Raw genomic sequence first — 22,746 nt, 5'->3', positions numbered from 1 at the left:
AGAGGCACTAAGCAGACGTTCAGCTAAATAGGCATTTTAGCTCAAGTCTCTAACCTTACAAGTGTCTGTCACCCTAAAGGACCTTCAGGGAAGTAAAACTGGTTTAATGACTTGCCCAAAAAAGCAGTGTTACTCTATTCTTTTATTAGAACACTTCCTTTACCTACTATATAAATATATTATTTTAACTTACATTTAAATCTTATTTACTCCCTGTATCTTTATAAGGATTAAATAATCTTCACACTTCTACTCATGATGTGCACATAAGAATGAACTTCTGTTGTTGTATCTACGAAATCCTACCCACTCTTTAATAAGGACGGCAGCTGTTTCCAAATGTAATTTACCAGGTCATTACTTATGAACCATCCTTATGACTTCTTTTCTATTACTGTGAACAATATTTTAAAACACGTTTAATATTTTACCTTTATTAGCTTTATCTTTCTAACTAGCTTTTGATGGTAGTACCATGTATTTATTACATGTTTTGTTATTTCTGACAGGTTCCAGGAGAGAACTAGGTGTATTTAAGAGAAAGCACAAAATATATTATTAAACAGAAGAAAATACACGTCCCTTTTAACCTTTTATTGCCCAAAGTTATAAGTTCCTCTAACTGAAAATTATGTTCTTCAATGTCAATTACCTATTTGTTGCTACTTGTCCCTCATTTCCATAAAATCCACATAATCCAAACGGTACAAGACCATTAATGTATGTGCTAGCCCTTGACAAGGACATGTTCCAACTTGTGAATCACTGATACTGCCACTGCACAAAAATTCAGGTAGAAGAACTAAATTAATTTAGCCATTCTTTTTAATGAAGCATATGTCACTTTTCATTAAGCTACAATCTTCACAGTAATTGTGACTGCTCGACTGCTCTTCTCCACGGGGCTGGACCCACATGTGCAGGAATGCCTGCTGTAGGCAGCGCCGCCTGGAGTCATGGTCTCGTGTGTTGAAGATGCCTGATGATGGACTAAGAGTCTTCTGATACTGCTGTCACTCTCTACTGCATTTAGGATCTCCCAACCTTGCTCTCACCTCTAACCAGCAGAAGATATCTATAGAAAAAGAGGATCCAGGAAGAAGGGGGGAAAAAAAAACTGGGAAACAATAGATGAGGACAGCAGGTAGGAAAGCAGAGTCCAGTGCCTGGGGCCAAAGAATCGAAAGGGAGAGCCACAAATAATAAATAAAGAGTCCAAAGCCCATAGCTACAATCCTGATTCCTATCTCTGGAGAATCAGAATGAGAAATGGAGTTCATCTCTATAACCTGCCGCCTGGCACCAGAGCAGCAAAAACTATACATGAAAGAGGATTCCCGGATGTACTATAACCAGGGCCAGCATCTCCCTGGCCTCCCAGACTGAAAACCTGGAGGTCTTTTCTGGCTGTGGTGATGCCCACACTGATACAGGGAGTACCTCTGCAGACCAGCAGTCAACTGGACAAGGAATGGAGCCAGTGGACAGTAACTAATCCACCTGGAAAATCAACTTTCAGATCACTATTTGCCTGTTTAGAAATGACCTGTTGTGGCAATGCTTTTCTTTTTTTCACCCTCAAAACTTCCTTGTAATGGAAAAACATGTTATCAAATTCTTAGAGATCAAATACTGTGAGGCCCAGAGATCGATCGATCTATCTATCGTATTAGTAACAGTAGAAAAGCAAACAATTTTTTTGTTCAGCTATACTAAAATTGTACTGCTACTCTAAACATATGTAGTGATAGAGTTAAAAAATACTTTGGCAAAAAATTAACATTAAATATTAATGAAAGTTATGAACAACACTGTATATACACTTGCCTTCACTACAGAAAGGTCTCTTAACGCCAGAGAAATTTACTGTTTCATGAAGAGTCTTCTCCTCTTGACAGTATTCGCAATATGTAACTATGCAATGCAGCTTCTTATAGTCATCTGAACAAGTTTTGCTGCAGAATTGATGAACTTTGTTCTAAATGCACAATGGGAACCTTGGTAAGTATATGACAACCACCTCAATAACAAGTTTAAGAAATAAACAAGCCACTTTTACAGAAACAAAGTTAAATCATTACCTACTTAATGTTGTTACAATCCTTAGTGATACATTTCCTATAATAGGCCACAGACACCTAATTTAACTAATTCACTGCTGTATTTAGACATAGCTCCACAAAATTCAATACAATACCATTAACTACCCTAAAATTACTCAAAGAATAAAAGTGCAAGTATCACTAAGAAAAGGTGGCAGTCCAGTGTTGCTAACAAAACTGGAGAAACGGGAAAACAAAGGAAGGTACAACATGGGTAAGCTACAAAAAGATAAGAACTAGGACAATAATATGATTTTCACTCAAAAAGAAGTATTCTTTGTGGAGTACAGTCAAGAAGGCTCAGTCCCATTCCTGCCACAGCATTAACAGTAACAGTCCTACTAGGGGCCACTGCACGGTGTGTGCCCAGTATGAGCTGGTTCCCTTGAGTGGAGCAGGTTAATAATAACAGAGTTGTATCTCCTGTCCCCAAACCAACCAGAGCCAGAGTGACTTCGCAAGTAGCCAGCTGAGCAGGGCTAAGGTAACATGTCCAGGACGGCAGCCTTCCCTCTCTTACTACAGAGCACAGAGACGAGGTCCAAACCATTTGCCTGACACAGCACTATCTGAAGACCAAGGGGACAAAGGCCAAGGTTTTGGAAACAACCCCAGGAGTGAGACGAGCTGCCCCACACGGGACAAGCCCTCCCAGAAGCCTGTCAACCGTGGGACAAGAAGCAAGAAGCCTGTGGGACAGGCTCACTCAGCCTCGTGTAAAGACCCACAGCTGGGAACACAGAGTGGGCAGCGCCAGCCTGGGGCTGCTGTGGGGACCCTGCTCACCTGGGTCGCCAGGCCCAGTGTGTGCAGGGCCCTCGGTTCCTGTGTGCGCTATGCTATGCACCCTCCCCTCCTCCCTCGGCACCCCTTCACTCCTTCCTACGGGCCTAATATCCTTCCTGCTGTGATTTAAAGAGGGGAACAGTCACTGAAGACCATCACTGGTGCAGATAATAGTCTCAAAGAATGACCAATTTAAATGCTCTTAAGACAGCACCAAACAAAAGAGCAAAACAAAAAAAAATTTAGGGGCTAAATAATGCAACCTCGGATTTCCGAAGTACTTCAGAAGTGACATAGTCCCGTTCTGGGGACCATCCTCTGCCTTAGACTAAGACACCAGGGATTGAGCCAAGAGCCACTAGTAGGTTTGGCTCAAGGGCAGCAGCTGTTAGCACTGCATCCTGTGACCATCTTATCACACACTCCATGCCCTCGAAAACATGAAAGAATGACTGCAGGTGAACAAAGCTCAAGAAGCTGCCTCTAGCCAGGGCCACCCTGTCCCCCCCTCTCTGCCTCCCTCCATCCACTCCTTATAGCCCCTTTCCAAAACAAACGTTAATGCTCAGAGTTTCTACTTTGGCGAAAAGATATGGCAAGGTAAATTAATACACCGGTGAAGACAAGAGTGGTTAAGAAAGGGAAAAAAAATTCATATTAGGATTCTTTGATAAAACACAACTAGAAAATGCTACATGACAACATAAACCTAAGGCAGTATAAGATCCTACAGTTCACAGACAATGCTCATAAATACAGGGTGGGGAGAGAGGTGGGAACAGCAACACTCCACACAGAAGACGCTACAGGTATGTGGCCAAGCAAAGACTCCTTACACTACCATGAACACAATGTGGAGTATGACTTCAGTGTGCTCTTTAACTTAAAAAGAAACAGGTCCTTTCCTGGTGCTATTCCCACATTAAAAAAAAAAAAGCAAATAATCCAATCTTCACTAAATCTGAAAAATGAATCCTTATTCACTAAGAAATAGTTGCTCAAATGAAAATGCCATGATTACTATACTAGACTTTCACTGTAGAAGATAGCATGCATAATAAAACACGACTTGCCTCCCATTCCAAGATTTCTGGCTTTGAACAGAAAGAATTTTTGCAATAGTTGCACTTCAACTGAATATCACTTGGTGCTACAAACTGGCCGTTGGGAGAAGACTGCATGCTGAGAGCCTAAAACAGAGCACAAGACACACCACGTCTGAGGCGGTTTTACAAGTTTTATTTGTGACAACCATCGAGTATCAACTACGTCCAGAAAATAATACACATCTTTAAGTTATCTCCTCAACATATAAAATGACATTTTTGAATTTTGTCTAAAAATCCTAGTATACTAAGTTTAGTTTGATGAAACTGAATTTCATTTTTTACCACACAGTTTCTATTAAAGATGAAAAAAGAAAAAAATATAAACAAATAATAAATAGTGAGGTCACTCCACGAAGTCCTGAACCAGTAACGAAACACAGAAGAACCAATTTCCAACTCTGCCTGTAACAGCTGATACTGCAATCATTTTCATTCCAAGTGCATCCGTGAAAATAGTCTTCATAATTTTTCTCAATTGATGTTTTTTACATACAATGTTGGGGAGGAAAAGATTTGTAGAAAGGGACAACAGAGGACAGGATGGTTCGCTGGTATCACTGACTCAATGGACATGAGTTTCAGCAAACTCTGTGAAATGGTGAAGGACAGGGAAGCCTAGAGTACTGCAGTCCACAGGGTCACAAAGAGTCGGACATCACTGAGTGACTGAACAACGAATGGAAAACCAGGAATTTTAGTTTCATTACACTTTAAAAAGTTAAAAGGATTTACAGGTTGAAGTGAGGTAAGCAAACATGAGTTTGCTCATGTCTTTAAGATTTTCTACAGTTTGTTGTGATCCACAGTCAAAGGTTTTACCATAGTCAATGAAGCAGAAGTAAATTTTTTTTTTAAACTCTCTTCTTTTTCTATGATCTAGTGGATGTTGGCAATTTGATCTCTGGTTCCTCTGCCTTTTCTAAATCCAGCTTGAACATCTGGAAGTTCACGGTTCACAAACTGTTGAAGCCTGGCTTAGAGAATTTTGAGCATTACTTTGGTAGCATGTGAGATGAGCTCAACCGTGAGGCAGTTTGAACATCCTTTGGAACTGCCTTTCTTTGAGATTGACATGAAAATTTACCCCTTCCAGTCCTGTGGTCACTGCTGAGTTTTCCAGATTTGCTGGCATACTGAGTGCAGCACTTGTACAGCATCATATTTTAGGATTTGAAAAATAGCTCACCTGGAATTCCATCACCTCCACTAGCTTTGTTCGCAGTGACACTTCCTAAGGCCCACTTGACTTCAAACTCCAGGACGTCTGACTCCTGACGTGAGTTACACATCATGGTTATCTGGGTCATTAAGACCCTTTTTGTATAGTTCTTCTGTGTATCCTTGCCAACTCTTCTTAATCTCTTTTGCTTCTGTTACGTCTTTACTGTTCCTGTCATTTATTGTGCCCATCTTTGTATGGAATATTCCCTTGATGTCACCAGTTTTCTTGGAGAGGTTCTAGTCTTTCCCATTCTGTTGTTTTCCTCTATTTCTTTGCATGTTCACTTAAGGCAGCCTTCTAATTTCTCCTTGCTATTCTTTGGAACTCGAGTTCAGAAGGGTATACCTTTCTCTTCTTTGATCAGCTATTTGTAAGGCCTTCTCAGACAATTTTACCTTCTTACATTTATTTTTCTTTTGGATGTACACTGCCTGCCTGTACAATGTTACAAACCTCCATCCATAGTTCTTCAGGCACTCCATCAGATCTAATAACTTTAGTCTATTTGTCACTTAAACTGTATAATCATAAGGGATTTAATTTAGGTCATACCTGGTCTAGTGGTTTTCCCTACTTTCTTCAATCTGAGACTGAATTTTGCAATAAGGAGCTCATGATCTGAGCTCAAGATCTGAGTCAGCTCCAGATCTTGTTTTTGCTGATTGTACAGAGTTTCTCTATCTTAAGCAGCAACGAATATTATCCATCTAATTTCGGTATTGACCATCTGGTGACGTCCATGTATACAGGCATCTCTTGGGTTTTTGGAAAAGGCATGTCTGCTATGATCAGCATGTTCTCTTGACAAAACTCTTATTAGCCTTTGTTTTGTACTCCAAGGCCAAACTTGAGTGTTATTCCAGGTACCTCTTCACGTCCTACTTTTTCATCTACTTAGCACAAAATAGAACCCCCTTAAGAGTCAGATGCTACTCAAGCCCTCTATTAAGAACACACTGCACAGCAGGTACTGAGCACAATGACACTGTATGAAAATGAATTAAGAAAAATCTCACTGAAAAACAGAGCCAAGAAGCCTGGTCAGCTTGCCCCACAGACCCCAGCAGGAGGGAGACTGTCTCCACGCCCAGCAACAACTCAGATTCTCACCAGCCTCCAGGAAACTTGGGCTCAAAACCACCCCCAAGGCAACCCTAACTCTCCTTTGTTCTCCAGACTTGTCTGTGGCGCCTCCTGGTTGGCTATTCCCAAATGAACTCGATTTTGCTGGCTAGACCACTTACCCTTTTGTTTTAAAGATTGATAACTAAAATATATTTTCCTTCAAGATCAGTATCACAAATAACAGTTAAGAAGCCAATTTGAGTAACCACACTAAGTAGATCACTGGTAAAGTCACACCTGCTGTAGCTCCAGAATCTCCACCCTCCAATCTGTCAACAAAACCATGTAAAACTTAGCATGTTAAATGCAGATGAAGTATGTCACACTGTTCATTTTCTACCTATATTTTATCAGAAGCATTAAGCAAAATAAAGAACAAACCTGGAATTTAGCCACACAACTGGAATTGCAAAAGTTATACAACTTTCCATCAGGCATTGTGGCTTGATACTGAGGTAAAGAGTTCCGCTTACAAAAATGGCAAATAATTCCCAAACCTATGAGAGAAAAAGCATATATCAGATTTTTTATGAAATAGCCAAGGTTTGTCCTAAAAATTTTAATTGACCTCTCAGACTCATCTACTAATGAAACTTTCTATATACTATTATTTTATTAATTTCTGAGATTAGTTGCACCTTAAAAAAATACTGTCATAAAACAGTCTGATACCATGTCTCCACAACATACACAGATACATGAAACAATCTGTTTTAGATAATGTTTAAATGGAAAAACAATTTTAGCTAAGAACACAGACATGGACAGAACTCCGCCAATAATTTAAAAACTAAATGATCAAAACCATTAAAAATTCTTTACATTAACAAGGTTTAGTGTGATGATAAAAATAAACCATTTATGTGGTTTAAAATGAGCATAAAAAGAGGAGAAATAGTTAAGAAATTATTAATGTTATTAAAGTTCTTTCCAAATACCTGAAACTTACTTTGTGATTTTGCATATTTTGTCTTGTGACTGTTCATGCAAGCCGTTGAACAATATGGCTCCATATACCCATTAGGACCTATACACTGAGTCATATCAAAAAACCTGCATTGTGTTCGGCAACCAGTACAAGTGGTCAGTTTTCCATATTTCTAAAATTTGAAACATAAAAAGAAAATTAAGAATTTAACTAGAAAAGTATTTTTCATTATACTTTTTCTCTCTGTAAAACAATTCTATTCACCTCTAATCAGGCTTAAGCTAAGTCTCCTTCAAAAATAGTGGTTTTCCCTATTAAGTTAAACCAAATCGTTACACATAAGTAAACAGAAACTGAAAATCTAAGGCAAACTGTTTATCTGTTCACCATGATGACACACTTCCTCATCTTATGGTAGAAGAAATTAATGAATCCTAATATACAACTACAGTCCTTCAAAGGAATAATTTGAAGATGTTAAATACTTTTTCCATTGAGCTGCTGCTGTTTCAAGCACTCTGACACTTCCCTTAAAACTGATTTACCACGCTTCTACTGCATTTAAAACCTCATTCAACCAACATAAAACATAGAAACATTTACATTTTTTAATTAAAAAAACTTTATTCAAAATTATTTTTGGTTATTAAAGTTAATAATTAAGTCAATAGGTAATAATAAAGTCAATTGTGCCAAACATGAATACTGCCAACCCTGTGTAGTTGAGAAAACAAGGAGAGAGTGAAGGAGGTAAGGCACAGGAGGCCCACTCTAGAATCTACTGGACAAAAGCAGCATCACTGCACAGTCTCCAACAACACACCCAGAGGAACTGGTATGTCTGTGTATACAAGAATCACCTTGAAGCCAAACAAAACTAAAGGTAAATCTTTAAGTGCAACTTTCATTTGATGTTTTTTTCTGAGTGGTAACACAACTATCATAATCAGTTACATCTAATGTCACATTTCATGACACAAAAGTAATCATCTTTTCAGTCCTCTGCATTTGCAGACACAAGCTCATCACATGGCAGGGACTTGAGCATCCGTCCTTCCATGTGATGTTTAGATTGTTTCCCTTATCTTCACACCCAACACCACGCAGTACAATACCATGATATAAGAAGGCCTCAGGACATTCATGGACAAATGAATAAGAGATGTCAGGGGAAAATGACAAGCAGGCCAGAAATAACAAAAAATGACCAAACTGCATGAATAAATTTCACAAATGCCACAGGAATTGAGAAAACAAAATAATAAACTGAAGGTAAAAACATTAGGCAAAAACAACAACACTGATAAAAGAGAAAAACCTCCTCAGCATATAATAAATGGAAAAGTTATGAGAAAACAGCTAGTTACATTCCAGGATATGAATATGTCATATTCATACTGGTTCCTTATTTACTCAAACAACACCTAAAGGAAGTCATAAACTTCTCAAAGTGGAAACCAACTCATCTCCTTATTCAATCTCTGAAAGTCTCAAAAAAAAAAAAAAAAAAAAAAAAAACAGAAAAACTTACCAACAGCAAAAGAATGCTAACGTGGAAAAAAATAAGAAAAACTGCAAACCTGTTAAGTCTAATTATGATTCTCCCAAGGCTACAGGACAATAGAGGAAAAGGCTGGTTTTTTGTTTGGAATGAAATATGTTTTCCTGGAGCCTAATAATTTAAATTTTATATTGGAAGAAAAAAAATCAGTAAGACAAGGAAAAAAGAAAAGAATGTTTAAAATCTGGCACCATAGCACAAATAAGGACTACTAAAAATATCAGACAGCTGCCACTGTGTCACAGATCTACACAGAGAAAAGCAAAGTGGCTCCCAGCAGTGGACATGAGACCTCCACAAGGCAGCTCCTAGAAAGAACTGTCCTGTTACCAACATAAACGAGGCCCAATAATCCACTCTAACCTGCACTACATGTTTTAACTTATTACAAATATCCTTCAAGTTGACAATGAGTTCACTGTCAGAATGGCTAAGTATCAATAATTAGTAACTTTTAAGACATACCAATAAAAAGTAGACCAATTAACTTGGGTCAAGTGAACAAGAAGCTAAGCAAGTAGTCCCCACTAAGAAATAGTTTTGTGTGAAGACACTGAGATAGACAGAATCATCAATACTGAGAACACTTTAACAGCCACCTTTACATTTGCCACTACTTCAACCCTGAAAGGGCCCACCTAACGGGAGAGTGTTAGTAAAAAAGACATACACTGCCATGCCGAATTTTCTCTGCTTCCTGTGTAAACAATCAACATAATAATATTTAAACTTCATGCTTCTATAAATATGCACTGAGTGGCTTAAGGAACAAAATTAAGTGAAACAAATTCACAATTTTTACATTCCCCATTCAAGCATGGGGGAAATCTACTTATAAATTCAGTAAAAAAAAAAAAAAAGTACAAGGCAGATCTGATTGAAACAGCACTGGTGTAAAAGGTAAAAATAATGGGGTGTTTGTGGCAAATGGACTCATTTCCAGTCTACTCATTGAAAAAAAGTGTCTTATTAACCAACTCCACATGAATATAAAAATCCATCACATGATTCCAAAACTTTCCCCTATTTTTTCCTTTACTATATAAGCAAAATATCTCATTTATTACATTTTTAACCTAGCGAGTGGACAGCAGTGGTAGGTGCTCAAAGCAATAAAAGTTGGATGGACTTGTAACTGCGAATCTAACCCAGGAAATGGGCATGTGTGTGGCTGCACAAAACCAACTCCTGGCCACGTCCAGAAACAACTGAAAGCTAACTTGTGTCCACAACACTTCGTGGAGAAACATACCCCTTCGAATTCATTAACATCCAACCGACCAACACATAGCTTTGTTTTTCATTCCAATTAGAGGCAATAAACCACAGTAGTTAGCAGAACATGTGACTTTGCCAAAAATAAAAATTTCCAACTTTTTATCTATACTGGCAGGTGTATCAATGTATCACAGATGTCAATCTCAAAAAACATTGTAGTTATTAAACACTATACCTTACTACTTAATGCATTAATACCATGCGCATAAATCACATTTCATTTAATACTTTTATAACTATATTTTGAATAACTGGTCCTATTTGTAATCATAGATATTTTATTTATGCATCTAACAGCATTCTGAGAATCCATCTAACCATGTTACCAAAGGAGTCCCAAGCATAAGAATAGTGAAAAACTAAATCTGTGGAGGAGAGGCAGTGGTAAACTGTCAACAATGACATGATATTATACTAATTTCTATACTAAGTGAAGATTAAGAGATAAATTCAAGCAAACCTTGTAGTTCATGCATTCAAAAAAAACCCCTGAAATTCTTCCTTCATGTTGCAAGATGTTTGTGCAGAAAAATAAAGATCTAAAAAATTTACACACCATCATGTTTGACTTTTCTTCACTATTATATAGTTTACAAGTTTTCTTTCAATATATATACTAGTTTTGCAATTTTTAGAATTTTTCTAATTGACAATAGATGCTAAAAATAGTGAAAAGTTTGCTGAGCAACATGGTATTTACATAGTATAAAATACATCCCCTCAAAATAACTTATATATGGAGGGAAAAACAGCAACTGCCCTGGAGAAATGGGACAGTGCCCCCTTGACCGAGTGAGCCAAGTCAATGCACAAGAGCGGACAGCAGACATCACGTGCCTGCTGGTCTGATGCTGCACAAGGACGTGTACTGCTGCCAAGGTATTCGTGCCCACCATGCACCACTTCAGTGTGATCCTGAGAAAACAGCAGACAAACCTAACTCAAGGGCGGTTCACCACCTGTCCTGCAATTCTCAGAAATATCAAGGTCACAAAAGACCTTGGGACCAGACAGACCAGGGACCAATTCAGAAGTCCCTTATATACAATGGTATAGTATGCACATCTCCCTCAATTATTTATAATAACTAAAACAATGTAAATGCTATGTAAACAGCTGGCAGTGTGCAGCAAATTTAACTTGTGATTTTCTGAAGCTCCTGGAATTTTTTGCCACACCCCCACCCCCAACATATTTTCAGTCAATTGAATCCATTAGATGCAGAACCTGTGGATATAAAGGGCCACTGTATAACTCTCTAAAACATAGAAATTTTATATAAAAAGGACATATGAAATGAGTAGGCAAAGCTATTAAAAGACCTACTATGATAAATATGCTGATATACTCAAGAAACTCATGGAGGAACAACATGAACATAATGAGGCCAGAAATAGAGGACATAAAAAAGACCTAGACAGAACCTATAGAGATGACACAAAAGCCAAGCCAAAAACTACACCACACAGAACTAACAGTTGGTTAGAAAAGATGAGTAAAATCAGTAAAACCAAAGATACAACAGAAAGTCTCTACAAGGAAGCAAGAAGGGAAACAAGATTTAAAAAACCTCAATAAATAATGAGCCACTGTGACCAGGGGCAGGAGCAGGAAGTCTAGCACACCTGGAACTAGGGTCTCAGAAGAGAGGGAGAAACTGAAAAAAAGGTTTCTTTAAATAATGGCTTATGACCCTGGATTAGGTTATATAAATTTTTTTTTCCAATTTGTTGTAACAGACATTAATGAACAAATTTTGAATAAAGTCTATATAGATGAATCAAACAGCAGTATTAGATTAATTAAAAATGTCTTATTTTGATTGCTGTACAATTTTAATTACTGTTAATTGTATACATTTATTATTCAAATACGAATTTACTCATGCAGCTTAACAAATATAGATTTGGAAAGAGTTTTTGAAAGAAAGGGGATTTTCCCCCCTCTTTCAGGTAGGTCCAAGAAAAGGACTTTAATATTCTACATTTAAATGCTCACTGTGGTCAAGGACTATGAGTTAAAAATCTGTATCTTAAACTAATTTTTAATAACATAAATACCTAAAAGCAATAGAATACACCACAAGAAAAAACATAATATTTAGTGAAATGAAAGTTTGTCTGAAGAGATAAAGAAAACCATCATCATCATAACAGATTTTAAGTTCAGAAATGTTAATATGCTTCCAAACGGACATGATTCTCACACACACAATAAGGCAGTAGCAGCATGTGTCACATAGAGGCCTTGGCCAGGCCACACTCCCACTTACCTCAGGCTGCGTGAGGAAAGAGTCCGGTGTGTGATCTCGAACCTCCTTCAGGAAGCCTGGATGGCTACCTACCTAAAAGAAGATTTTAAAACGCTTTATTTTCTTTTATTGAAGGATAAATGCTTTACGGAATTTTGCTGTTTTCTGTCAAACCTCAACATGAATCAGCCATAGGTATACAAACATCCCCTCCCTTTTGAATCTCCCTCCCAATCCCAGCCCTCTAGGTTGATACAGAGCCCCTGTTTGAGTTTCCTGAGCCATATAGCAAATTCCCATTGGCTATATATTCTACATATGGTAATGTAAGTTTCCATGTTACTCTTTTCATACATCTCACCATCTCCTTCCTTCCCCATGTCCTTAAGTCTGTTCTCTATGTCTTGTTTCTCCAAGGCTGCCCTGCAAATAAATTATTCAGAACCATTTTCCTAGATTCTGTATATGTGTGTTAGAATATGATATTTATCTTTCTTTCTGACTCACTTCACTCTGTCTAATAGGTTCTAGGTCCATATAAAAAGATATAAAGAAAGGCTCCCAGACTGAAAGGTCAACAAGCAACCTGTAAAAGCTGATTCCTAATTACCTATCTTGTGACTTAAAACAACCTCATCGAACTTTACAAATGCCTGTCTGCTCCATCCTAGTGCCAATGACCAGCTTAGAGATTAATTATTACATAAGTTTAATGATCCTATAGAAAAGTAAGGCTCAGATGATGGTCAGTATTTTTAACTAAGGTATGTACATTATTTTGACATGATGCTACTTGCACACTTGGTAGACCAAGTCTCGCTTTAATATTCGTTCTGCTGCCTGCCATGCGGGAGATCTGGGTTCGATCCCTGGATTGGGAAAATCCCCTGGAGAAGGGAGAGGCTACCCATTCCAGTATTCTGGCCTGAAGAATTCCATCGACTATATAGTCCCTGGGGTCGCAAAGAATCGGACACTAGTGAGCAATTTTCAGTCAGTCAATCAATCTACTGCAGTGGTCTGGAACTGAACCCAAATCATCTCTGAGCTGTGCCTGTGCCAGGTTATTCACCATCGCTTATCTGTAGCAGCAAAACAATGGAGATAATGCAATACCATCCACAGCAAAGTAATCAAATAAACAAGTCAGCCCTGTGTTGTCTTGTATACTGGTGACCACTGGTTCTTGGGAGGTGAAAGGAAGCACCATAATCCACACGGCACCAGCAAAAAATGAACATGAAGTCATAGAGGGAGACATGGATGCACTCCATTACATACAATATTGCCACCATACAAATATAGTCATGGAAATAACTTCAAGAGCACAGATAACATTAAAATGTAGTAAAATAATTAGGAATTTCTAAGTTTTAAGTATTTATTTTGTTTTCAATACTCTGTGTCTCCCTCCACCCCAAATACATTATCTTTAAGCCTTTACTCCCAATGAGACTTTATGTGGAGTAGGGGCTTTAGGGAGGCAGTCAAGACTAAATCAAGTCCTACAGGACACTCTGTCTCCTAAGCACAAAGGAAACACCACATGAGGACACAGAGAGAAAGCTCCCTACAAGTCTGGCAGAGTGGCCTCACCAGAAATCATCCTGGAAGGGCACCTTGACCTTTAAATCTCCAGAACTGTGAGAAAGAAAATTCTCAGCTGTCTGAACCCCTCAGTATTTTGTTATAGCAGTTCTAGCAGACTAATACAAATGGAATTTATAAGTTTCTCAAACTTAATTTTTAACAATGGCTTAATAACCAGCTCACCAAATACCTAAAAACTAAGCCGTGAAAAGAATAATAATAAGGAATATATTGACAGGATGCGTCCAAGATACAAATGTACAGTAAAGCACATACAGTATGCTCCCTTTTGTACAGGAGAAAAAGAGAAACTAAGAACAAATTATTTCCTTAATTTTTCAGAAAAAAACAGAAAAGAAAATACTATTAAAAATTGATATGTGTAAAGAATAAGTAGGAACCAACAGAGGAAAGAAATGGGGGCCAACTTCTGACTTTTGAAATCATTAAAAAATAAACTAAATCAAAAACATCTTAAATTTCAAATAAACATTACAAATGAAATAAGATAATCATTCCTAAGCATTAACAATCTGAAAAATCATATTTGTGACCCCTCTCTACCACCCCAAAAATATTCAAAACAAGAATCACTTTGGTAAGCATTTACCTATGGTAAAATCACAACCTTACATCCAACTATCTACATATATTCCCACATTTATCTGAGATAAGGTTATCTCTAAGATGTTAAGACAATAATGGAACTAAATGAGATCCCAAGATAAATCTGGTTACTATCTGGTTACTAAATGCTGTTAAGAGTAAAACTATTACAGCAATTTAAAAACACAGTCAAACCAGTGGTGAATTACCTGCTTGTATTCACTGACACAACTCTGGCAGCAAAACCTCTTCTGCTGACCATCAACAACCAGGACATTGTTTCCAGCTCCTTTGCTGGGCAGGTACTCGCCGCACTGCTCACAGCAGTTCATTATAAGGCCATTAGCCATCCTGTATCTGTTAAAGCAATGGTCACTGCACAGCTTATGAGTCATGTTTTTAAAGCTAACTTCATGGCGAATCTAAAAGAAAAACAAGCAAAATTTTAACACACAAATACACAACATGTAGCTTAAGTCACAAGGTGCTCCAACAGAAAGAAAATGCCTGTATTTTTCTATGTAAGGCTTGTTTAGGAAAAGGGCAAAACAAAGTATATTTCATTGTTATTTTAAACTTTTTTTTAATAAACACACGGAATACACGTATGGCAGGAGGCTGGGAGGACCACCAGGATCATAATACAAGTTTCTCTAGAGGTCTCTATAAGTGACAGGAAACAACCCAGTCTGGATAGTATTAGTATAAAACTTCTAAAACAGGTCGGAAATCTTTAGCTAAATCCAAACGGAAATATAAATAAAGTACATTGCTATACAGAATAGGGAGAACAATTATAAATAACTCAAATAAGAATGGATACACAGATTTTTATTTCATCAAATGCCAAAACCATAATATATTTTTAATGAAATTCTCAAAAATATCTCCACCACTTATTTCACTGCTTAGGCAAGATTGTTTGCTGCCTCTTGTTTGAAGGTTAGCACCATTTAAACACTATGGTTTTGTCAGTGAGTGCTCCCAACTTCAAGGAAAAAGTCAACTGATGCTATATTTCAATTTTTTCATAACTGCATAAAGGGACAGTTATAAGACAGATTTCATACACCCTCACTTTTAAGGAAACACACACTGATCATTAACAGTTAAAAGTCAAAAACATTACTATTAATCAGAACTAAGTGATAAAGCATAGAAATACAAACCTCTGTTAGTTTACCACAAATTGTACATCTTGATTTATTCAGAGCTCCTTTAGTAGGATTCTGTTTGTCTTCATAGAGAGACAGACAAGATGTGCTACAGAACTCCTGGAAAGATTCACTCGAGTCCACTTGAGCAACAATGGTTCCTTTCATTGTAGTTATATCTCTGAAAAGCAGCAAAGTCAATAAATAATCAAATAAAAATAAAATCAAATACAAAGAAAGTAAGTGACATTTTTAATTTCCATAAATTGGAACCATTTTTAGATTCATTAAATCACCTTTACTATGTAAAAACTCTTGGTTCATAAAAATATGATGAACACAGAAGCTTGAGAAGCAGTACTATTAAACCTATTAAACCCCAGCCACCACTCAATTCATCTTCAAGCTCCTTAACAAGGTTTTCAGACACTGGAAACACTTTAAAAAAATTTTTTGTTATAAACGTGGAGTTTAATGTCAAGGCCTAATTTACTGAGGTAGAAATTATGATACCAATGCAATTTTCCTCTCCAGGTAAGCAGAAAGCATGAGGTATCTAGGTCACAGGAATACAACATCCTTTTAGAGCGCAAAAGTTACGTCCCATAACCCAGAATAACCCCACTGACCACTCTATACAGCTCTCAACTACAATTAAAAATGTTAAGAAACAACCACATCGATGACTTTCGAAATTTTTCCTTTAATTCTCAATTTCCAGGTCTTAAACTATTGTATGCAAGTCTATTACTGTAAAGCAACCAAAAAATGTATAACAATTGCGCCAATATTTGAATTTACTAAACTTACACAGAGCACTCAGCCCTTTTCAAATTTCTAAGATCTAAAACATCTTCACAAACATGGGCTGCTCAAGAGATAGTACAGAAAATCCACCTGCTTGACCTTGTACAGAACATGCCGTATTCATCTCATTTTTAACTAGAGAGGCCAGACGTAGAAACAGCAGGAGAGAATTCACTACAAGGCTGTCAAAAAATTGGTACCTGAGTCATCAAAAGGTGAGTATTAAAAAATGACCTAACATTGAAGACAAACATAAATAAATGCATACAATAACCAAAGTTCTGCCAACTTTAAACAATCAACATGAAAGTACTCTAAATTTTTACCTATTTTAATACAAAACTAGTCACACATAAATTGCTTAAGAATTTTATCACGCTAGAACTAAATTCTTATAATTAGTAATGTAAATGAGCATGTATGTATTTTTACAAACTCAAGAAGTGCAGTGGAGATCACAGATAAAATTAGGATCTAAATCAATCCCAAAGCCCATCCAAGTAGGAGGCTCTTATTCCTGAACCACTGCAGCTTGACAGAGAACACTCTAATGCTCTACAAATTTTAGTCTGGCTTAGCTTATGCATTTTTAAAACATGGTAATTCACCTCTAAAACAATTTCCCTCAAATTTTATATCACCAATATTAAACCACATGGAAATATGCTGAGAGGTAAACCTTACTTTTTACACATAACACAAAGTTTCTTTGGAGCAGGCTTGTGAGAGAAGGAAGAAAGGCAGGTGGTAGAGCAGAAGAGGTGAGCTGATCCTTTTCGTTGATAAGCTGTCTGTCCCTTCTGCAGAGGTTTTTTGCAGTTTGCACAAGTGACCTTAACTGGTTTAGTGGGTTGCTGTTGGGCAGAAGGCTGGAAAATCTGTTTAGGAAGCGAGGCCACTGGTGATAAAGAATCCACCCCTGGCTGTTTCTGATTACGGGGAAAGGATGCTGACTGGGAGATCCAAGAATCTAAAAAAAAAACACACACATTCAAATTTGTATCAGAGAAACATTCTGTACACGTTTCAGACATCAGGAAGGCACAGTACAGCGGACGGTCAAAGGCATAGACTTTGGAGTCAACACAGCTGACGTGCAGGCTTCATCACCTACCAGCCCGGGAAGTTACTCACCTGGCACCTAACTCGTCTCTCAACTGCAAATGGAAACTTTAAATGAGATAATGCATGGTTTTAAAACCAGTGACTGGCATATAGAAGCACTAAAAAGTATTAGCCATTAGTTATTAAACAGGAAGAACTTACAGAATATGACTTTAAGCAAGGAACACATATATCACATAAAAGTATAATAAAATCTTGACCAATCAGAACCTTTGACAAATATAACACAGGTTGGATAAAGTTTACAAGTGATTATACTCAAAACATCTTTCTAGGAACTTCCCTTGCAGTCCACTGTTAAGATTCCATGCTTCCACTGCAAGGGGGCATGGGTTTGATCCTTGGTCAGAGAACTAAGATCCCACAGGCTGCATGGCACAGCCAGAAAAAATAAAAAATAATAAAAATTTTGAAGTACATCTTTCTTGGTAACGATAACCCTATATGCAAAACAGAAAAAGAGACACAGATGTACAGAACAGACTTTTAGACTCTGTGGGAGAAGGCGAGGGTGGGATGTTCTGAGAGAATAGCATTGAAATAAGTATACTATCAAGGGTGAAGCAGATCACCAGCCCAGGTTGGATGCATGAGACAAGTGCTCAGGGCTGGTGCACCCAGAGGGATGGGATGGGGAGGGAGGCGGGAGGGGGGATCGGGATGGGGAACACATGTAAATCCATGGCTGATTCATGTCAACGTATGGAAAAAACCACTACAATATTGTAAAGTAATTAGTCTCCAACTAACAAAAATAAATGGGAAAGAAAAATAATAAAATAAATATTCAAAATAAATAAAATAAATCTTTCTGAGAACAGCTTTTCCATATACATGTTTCATTCCATGGCCTCTAAGTACATCACATAATATCAAAGAAATCAGAGTGTTACAAGACGTGGGGACCAATGCACCACCACCCAGGGGTGCTGCCCCTGCCAGCAGCACAGCCTACCGGGCATGGCACTAAGAGCTGGGAGCTCAACGATGGGGAGCAGAGGTCCACCCCTCTCTCCTTCACAGTCCGCTTCAGTGGGATGAGAAGTGAGTTTCCAGCCCACCGCTGGTCACCGCTCCACAGCCTCCCGCTGCAACACCAATGTGTGTGTGCGTGCTCCGTTGCTCAGTTGTGTCCAGCTCTTTTGCAATCCCATAGACTGTAGCAATACCAATACTGCTAACGTTTTGCATTTTGAAACTTTTCAAGCTATTGCTTCTAACTTCTACTACTTTGTTCTCTTGTAATATTTTTCCTTTCAAGCTCCTTGTGAAATTTGAACTTCCATACAAAAACATGTCCTTTCATGTGAAAAACAAAGTACAAATATATTTATATAGTATGAAGACATTTCTTTACTATCAAAACCTTAAAGAGGGTAAGTTCCTGGTTCCGACCAGTCCATTGACCAAATGGTTTCCAGGGGCTACATACACTGCTATTCAAATTTTACCTGAATCCACAAACCCCTCCAAACAAATCCATACTTTATACAGAGAGTAAACAGAGATTCCAGAATCCTGTCACCCTGCTACCATGAGGGCCAGTTTTAAAGAAGAGGTAAAAATACTAATGAACACAAAGAATGCAAATCATTGAAATGGCAGTTCCATCTCATGAAGGGCCGTCAAACAAAAATTTTATTTAAATATATGTTAGAAGGAATAGCTTTTATGACAAAAATAGTGGCTCCTTATAATTTTCAACTCTGTAGGCTTCTCATTGAATACATACTTAAAGGAACCTATTTAAATCTAAAATCATCTATTAACTTGATTTTGAAAAATGGCAAATTTTTTTCAATTTAGTTTTAGGCCCTGTAAACTAAACACCGTAGCTCCTTGAGCTCTTACATTTCCCCTACTTTCAAATTTTCACCTCCTCCAACATCAACACATTTTTAGGAAAGGAAGGGACCTAAGCATTCTGTCTGAAGCCTCTGTTTTATACAAGGGACATCAAGGAATAGAGGTTAATTTGCCAAAGTCATCATTAGTCTAAGAGCCAGCATAAACAGCCAGGATGTTGTAATTCTCCACTACAAACAAAGACCACAGATACACACAAGAACTAATCCGTAAACTCAGGGGCAAGAGGTGTATCTGTCTGGCTTTCTGATGCGCACTTAAGTACTAGGGGTCCCAAGACACATGGATAAGAATATTCTTAAGAGTTAAATACTAAAAACAAATTGAACTAAATGGAGAATTAACAAAATCAAACATATACTCTTGATATGGTCAAAAGTTAAAGATCTACTGTTAGGTATTTAAAGGGGCAGGAGGAAGGGAAAGTGTGCAAAGCTAGTCCTATCCTGCAATCTCAGGTTACAATTAAATGTACCATCCTCAACAGTAAAGACTGTACACTATGTTCTTTTTCATATGTTTTTAATATATTTAAAATTATAAGAGACAAAATAGCTGTTTTGAAACTAATTTGACTATTATCAAGTCTTAAACTTTTATGTAAGCCAGAAGGAAAGACATTCTAATATATAGCTGATAGCAGTTTAAATTGGTAAAACCTTTCCAGAAGGCAGCATGACAAACTATTTCCACAACTTAAAAATGCTCTCACAAATTCACATACACATATACACATCAATGACCTACCAACAAATATATGTAAATACATACAAGGGGAAAAGGTCTTGGGAGACATTAGAATTTTTCAAAACTGAGTATTAAGAAACATACTTTTTTCAAAATCACTATAAACCAGAACACCTTTTTATAACCAATGATCTTTAGACGGATGGGAGAGTGACACTCTCTGACTCAATAACTTTACTTCTAGGAGTAAATGCTAAGAAATCATCAGAAATTTGAGGGGGAAAAAGTTCGTCATATACCAACAACAGAAAAAAAGGAAAATAGTGTAAAAGCCAAATATGGCAACTGGTATAATGAAACCCACTGTGCAGTCACTACAACTTTCATGTATAAACAATTTTAGTGGTATGAAAAAAATACAGTCACATTAAGCAGAGGGAAAATAAGAAGGAACATTATGAAGAACTGCACTCAAGCAAGTTAAGAAATAGAAGGGAGAAAGAATGACAACCAGCCACTCAAACCATTATCAACAGTGGTAGGTAACCTTAATCACCTATAAGGGTTCCTCCACCCCGTTTTTTTAATTATGGATTTTCCAAATATTCTTCAGTAATTAGACATTACTCTCATAACCAAAAAGAATAAGTAAGAAAAACAACCAACATTTCATAAAACATTCTACACAGCCTCGGTTTCAGTCATTTCTTATTATTCCCCACAATCCGAGGCTGATAAAGTTGCTAACAAGCTTAAAATGATGAAGCTATAAGAAGAGAAGGTACAGAGACAGGCAGGCCTGACATGGTCGGGAAAAGGCACAGAACTCTTCTCACAGCTTCCACAGAGTAAAGCTGCCTGCAGAAAAGTATTTTCAAAGAGTCAAGAAATTTACCAATCGTTACATATTAAAAAAAATTAGTGCTAATAAGTAAAAATTAAAAGCAGGCAGTCAAAATTAAACACAAATCTAAATGCAATTACACAACATTATATTGCTCCTCACATGTACTAAGTATCTTTTCATTCTCTATTTGCACATTAAAACCATACCATTAAAAACACACGAGCATAAAACAAGTACATGACAAATAGGATGCCAAATCATTAGACTTGAGTATGGTGAATATAAAGAGTATTTTTTTCTGATTAATTTTCTAATACTCTACAGAGAAATATTACATACATAGTTTTACATCTCTTATTACTTAAAATTTGAAAGTCAATAGAATTAACACACCTTACATGAGTAAACTAACCAAAGTAGCACCAATTAGGGCAATGAAAGAAGAACCTGCCTGTAAACAAACCCTAGAGGGGGAGCGGGAGAGGACCCTTACTGCTTACCAGGGTTGTGATGAGCTGCAGACTCTCCGTTCTGAAACGCATCTCCTGCCACATTCATTCTACCAGGATTGAAAGGTCCTACTGCAGTCTTGGTCTGTGAAGTTAAAGACGGGGTGTATGTTTGCATATTAACACCAAAATTACTTGACTGCAGTCCATTAGAGACATCTCCCAAGCTGGCATTCTGCAGGGATGTTACGTGTGTGATCATCAGGTTCATGTCTCTCCCGTCAGTGTGTTCTAACTGGCCATCACTCACAGAGCCGACGCCTGTTTCTAAGGTCGTAACGTTAGCAATCTGAATCTCAGAGTCTGGTTCTGTGGTGATACCACTATTACCCATTCCTGCATTTACCTTACTTCTTGAAAAACTTGAAGGGGAGAAATCCACATCATTGGTTCTGTTTTTAGACTCGGATGGTCTCCGTTCAATAAAATTGGAGGAATTTTTCTCTTGCCCTTGATTTGTTTCCATATCCTCCTCATCATCAATGACGATCGTCTCACTTACACTCCCCTTCTGAGAAGCCAATTCTTTTGAGGAAGGAAGAATTTTGGAATCATTTCCTGGCAGATCTTCATTTTTTGATGATGTAAATGTTATGGTTCTTTGATCAGCCACCACTGGTGCACAAGGAGGAGGTGGTTGTACTGGTTCAATAAACACAACATCATCATCGTCTTCCACTGATGAGCTCTGAAATTTATTAGATCTATTCACTAAAGGATTAGGTGGCCCACTAAACGAATTTCCTACATCCGTGAGACTAGCTGCCATGGCCGTCCTCCCCAATAGAACAGGAGTCTGATCAGTCACTTCCAATCCTCCTGCTGAACCTGTGTCCATGCCAAAGACCCTGTTAAGGAGATGGAAAGAAGACACACGTTACAAATGTCAGTATATGGCTTTTGATGTGACTCAAATTCAAAGAATTTTTTGAAGGTACTTTTACTTTCTTTCAACGATTCTTATCGATGATCGACGATCACCCTAATATAAATAATTATCACGCTGACAGATGGCTGACAAGCATGGAGAAACTATTCACTGTGTGTGTTGGTGCATTTTCTGAATTTGTGAGCATGATTTCTCACTTAAGTTAAAATTTAAATTTTAGAAAAAACAATGGGTAACAGGATAAAGAAAAAAGACTTCTGTGAGCAGGTGACACTTCACTGACACCTGGAATGGAATGACGAGC

The 22,746-nt window shown here is 37.5% G+C and overlaps 1 protein-coding gene across 2 annotated transcripts in view; it reads right to left on the bottom strand.

Annotated features, from left to right (window-relative positions):
- Positions 1-22,746, bottom strand: part of ZMYM2 (zinc finger MYM-type containing 2) — a 59,784-nt gene that overhangs the window by 20,922 nt on the left and 16,116 nt on the right. Inside the window, exons 3-12 of one of the 2 annotated variants that reach the window (XM_020900461.2) lie at positions 21,900-22,401; positions 21,545-21,638; positions 17,204-17,489; positions 15,728-15,893; positions 14,768-14,980; positions 12,384-12,455; positions 7,294-7,444; positions 6,726-6,841; positions 3,962-4,078; positions 1,828-1,978 (exon numbers count right to left, since the gene is read on the bottom strand). In XM_020900461.2, coding sequence (XP_020756120.2) covers positions 1,828-1,978; positions 3,962-4,078; positions 6,726-6,841; positions 7,294-7,444; positions 12,384-12,455; positions 14,768-14,980; positions 15,728-15,893; positions 17,204-17,489; positions 21,545-21,638; positions 21,900-22,391 — 1,858 coding nt within the window. In that variant the 5' untranslated portion in view covers positions 22,392-22,401. Of the gene's footprint in view, positions 1-1,827; positions 1,979-3,961; positions 4,079-6,725; positions 6,842-7,293; positions 7,445-12,383; positions 12,456-14,767; positions 14,981-15,727; positions 15,894-17,203; positions 17,490-21,544; positions 22,402-22,746 lie in introns of both variants that reach the window. The other variant, XM_020900428.2, reaches the window with a different exon arrangement.

Source organism: Odocoileus virginianus, chromosome 8 (assembly GCF_023699985.2).
Source record: "Odocoileus virginianus isolate 20LAN1187 ecotype Illinois chromosome 8, Ovbor_1.2, whole genome shotgun sequence".
In the NCBI taxonomy this organism is placed as follows: Eukaryota; Metazoa; Chordata; class Mammalia; order Artiodactyla; family Cervidae; genus Odocoileus; species Odocoileus virginianus.
Note: the sequence above shows the minus strand (reverse complement) of the source record. Positions and strands in the feature narration are given on the sequence as shown.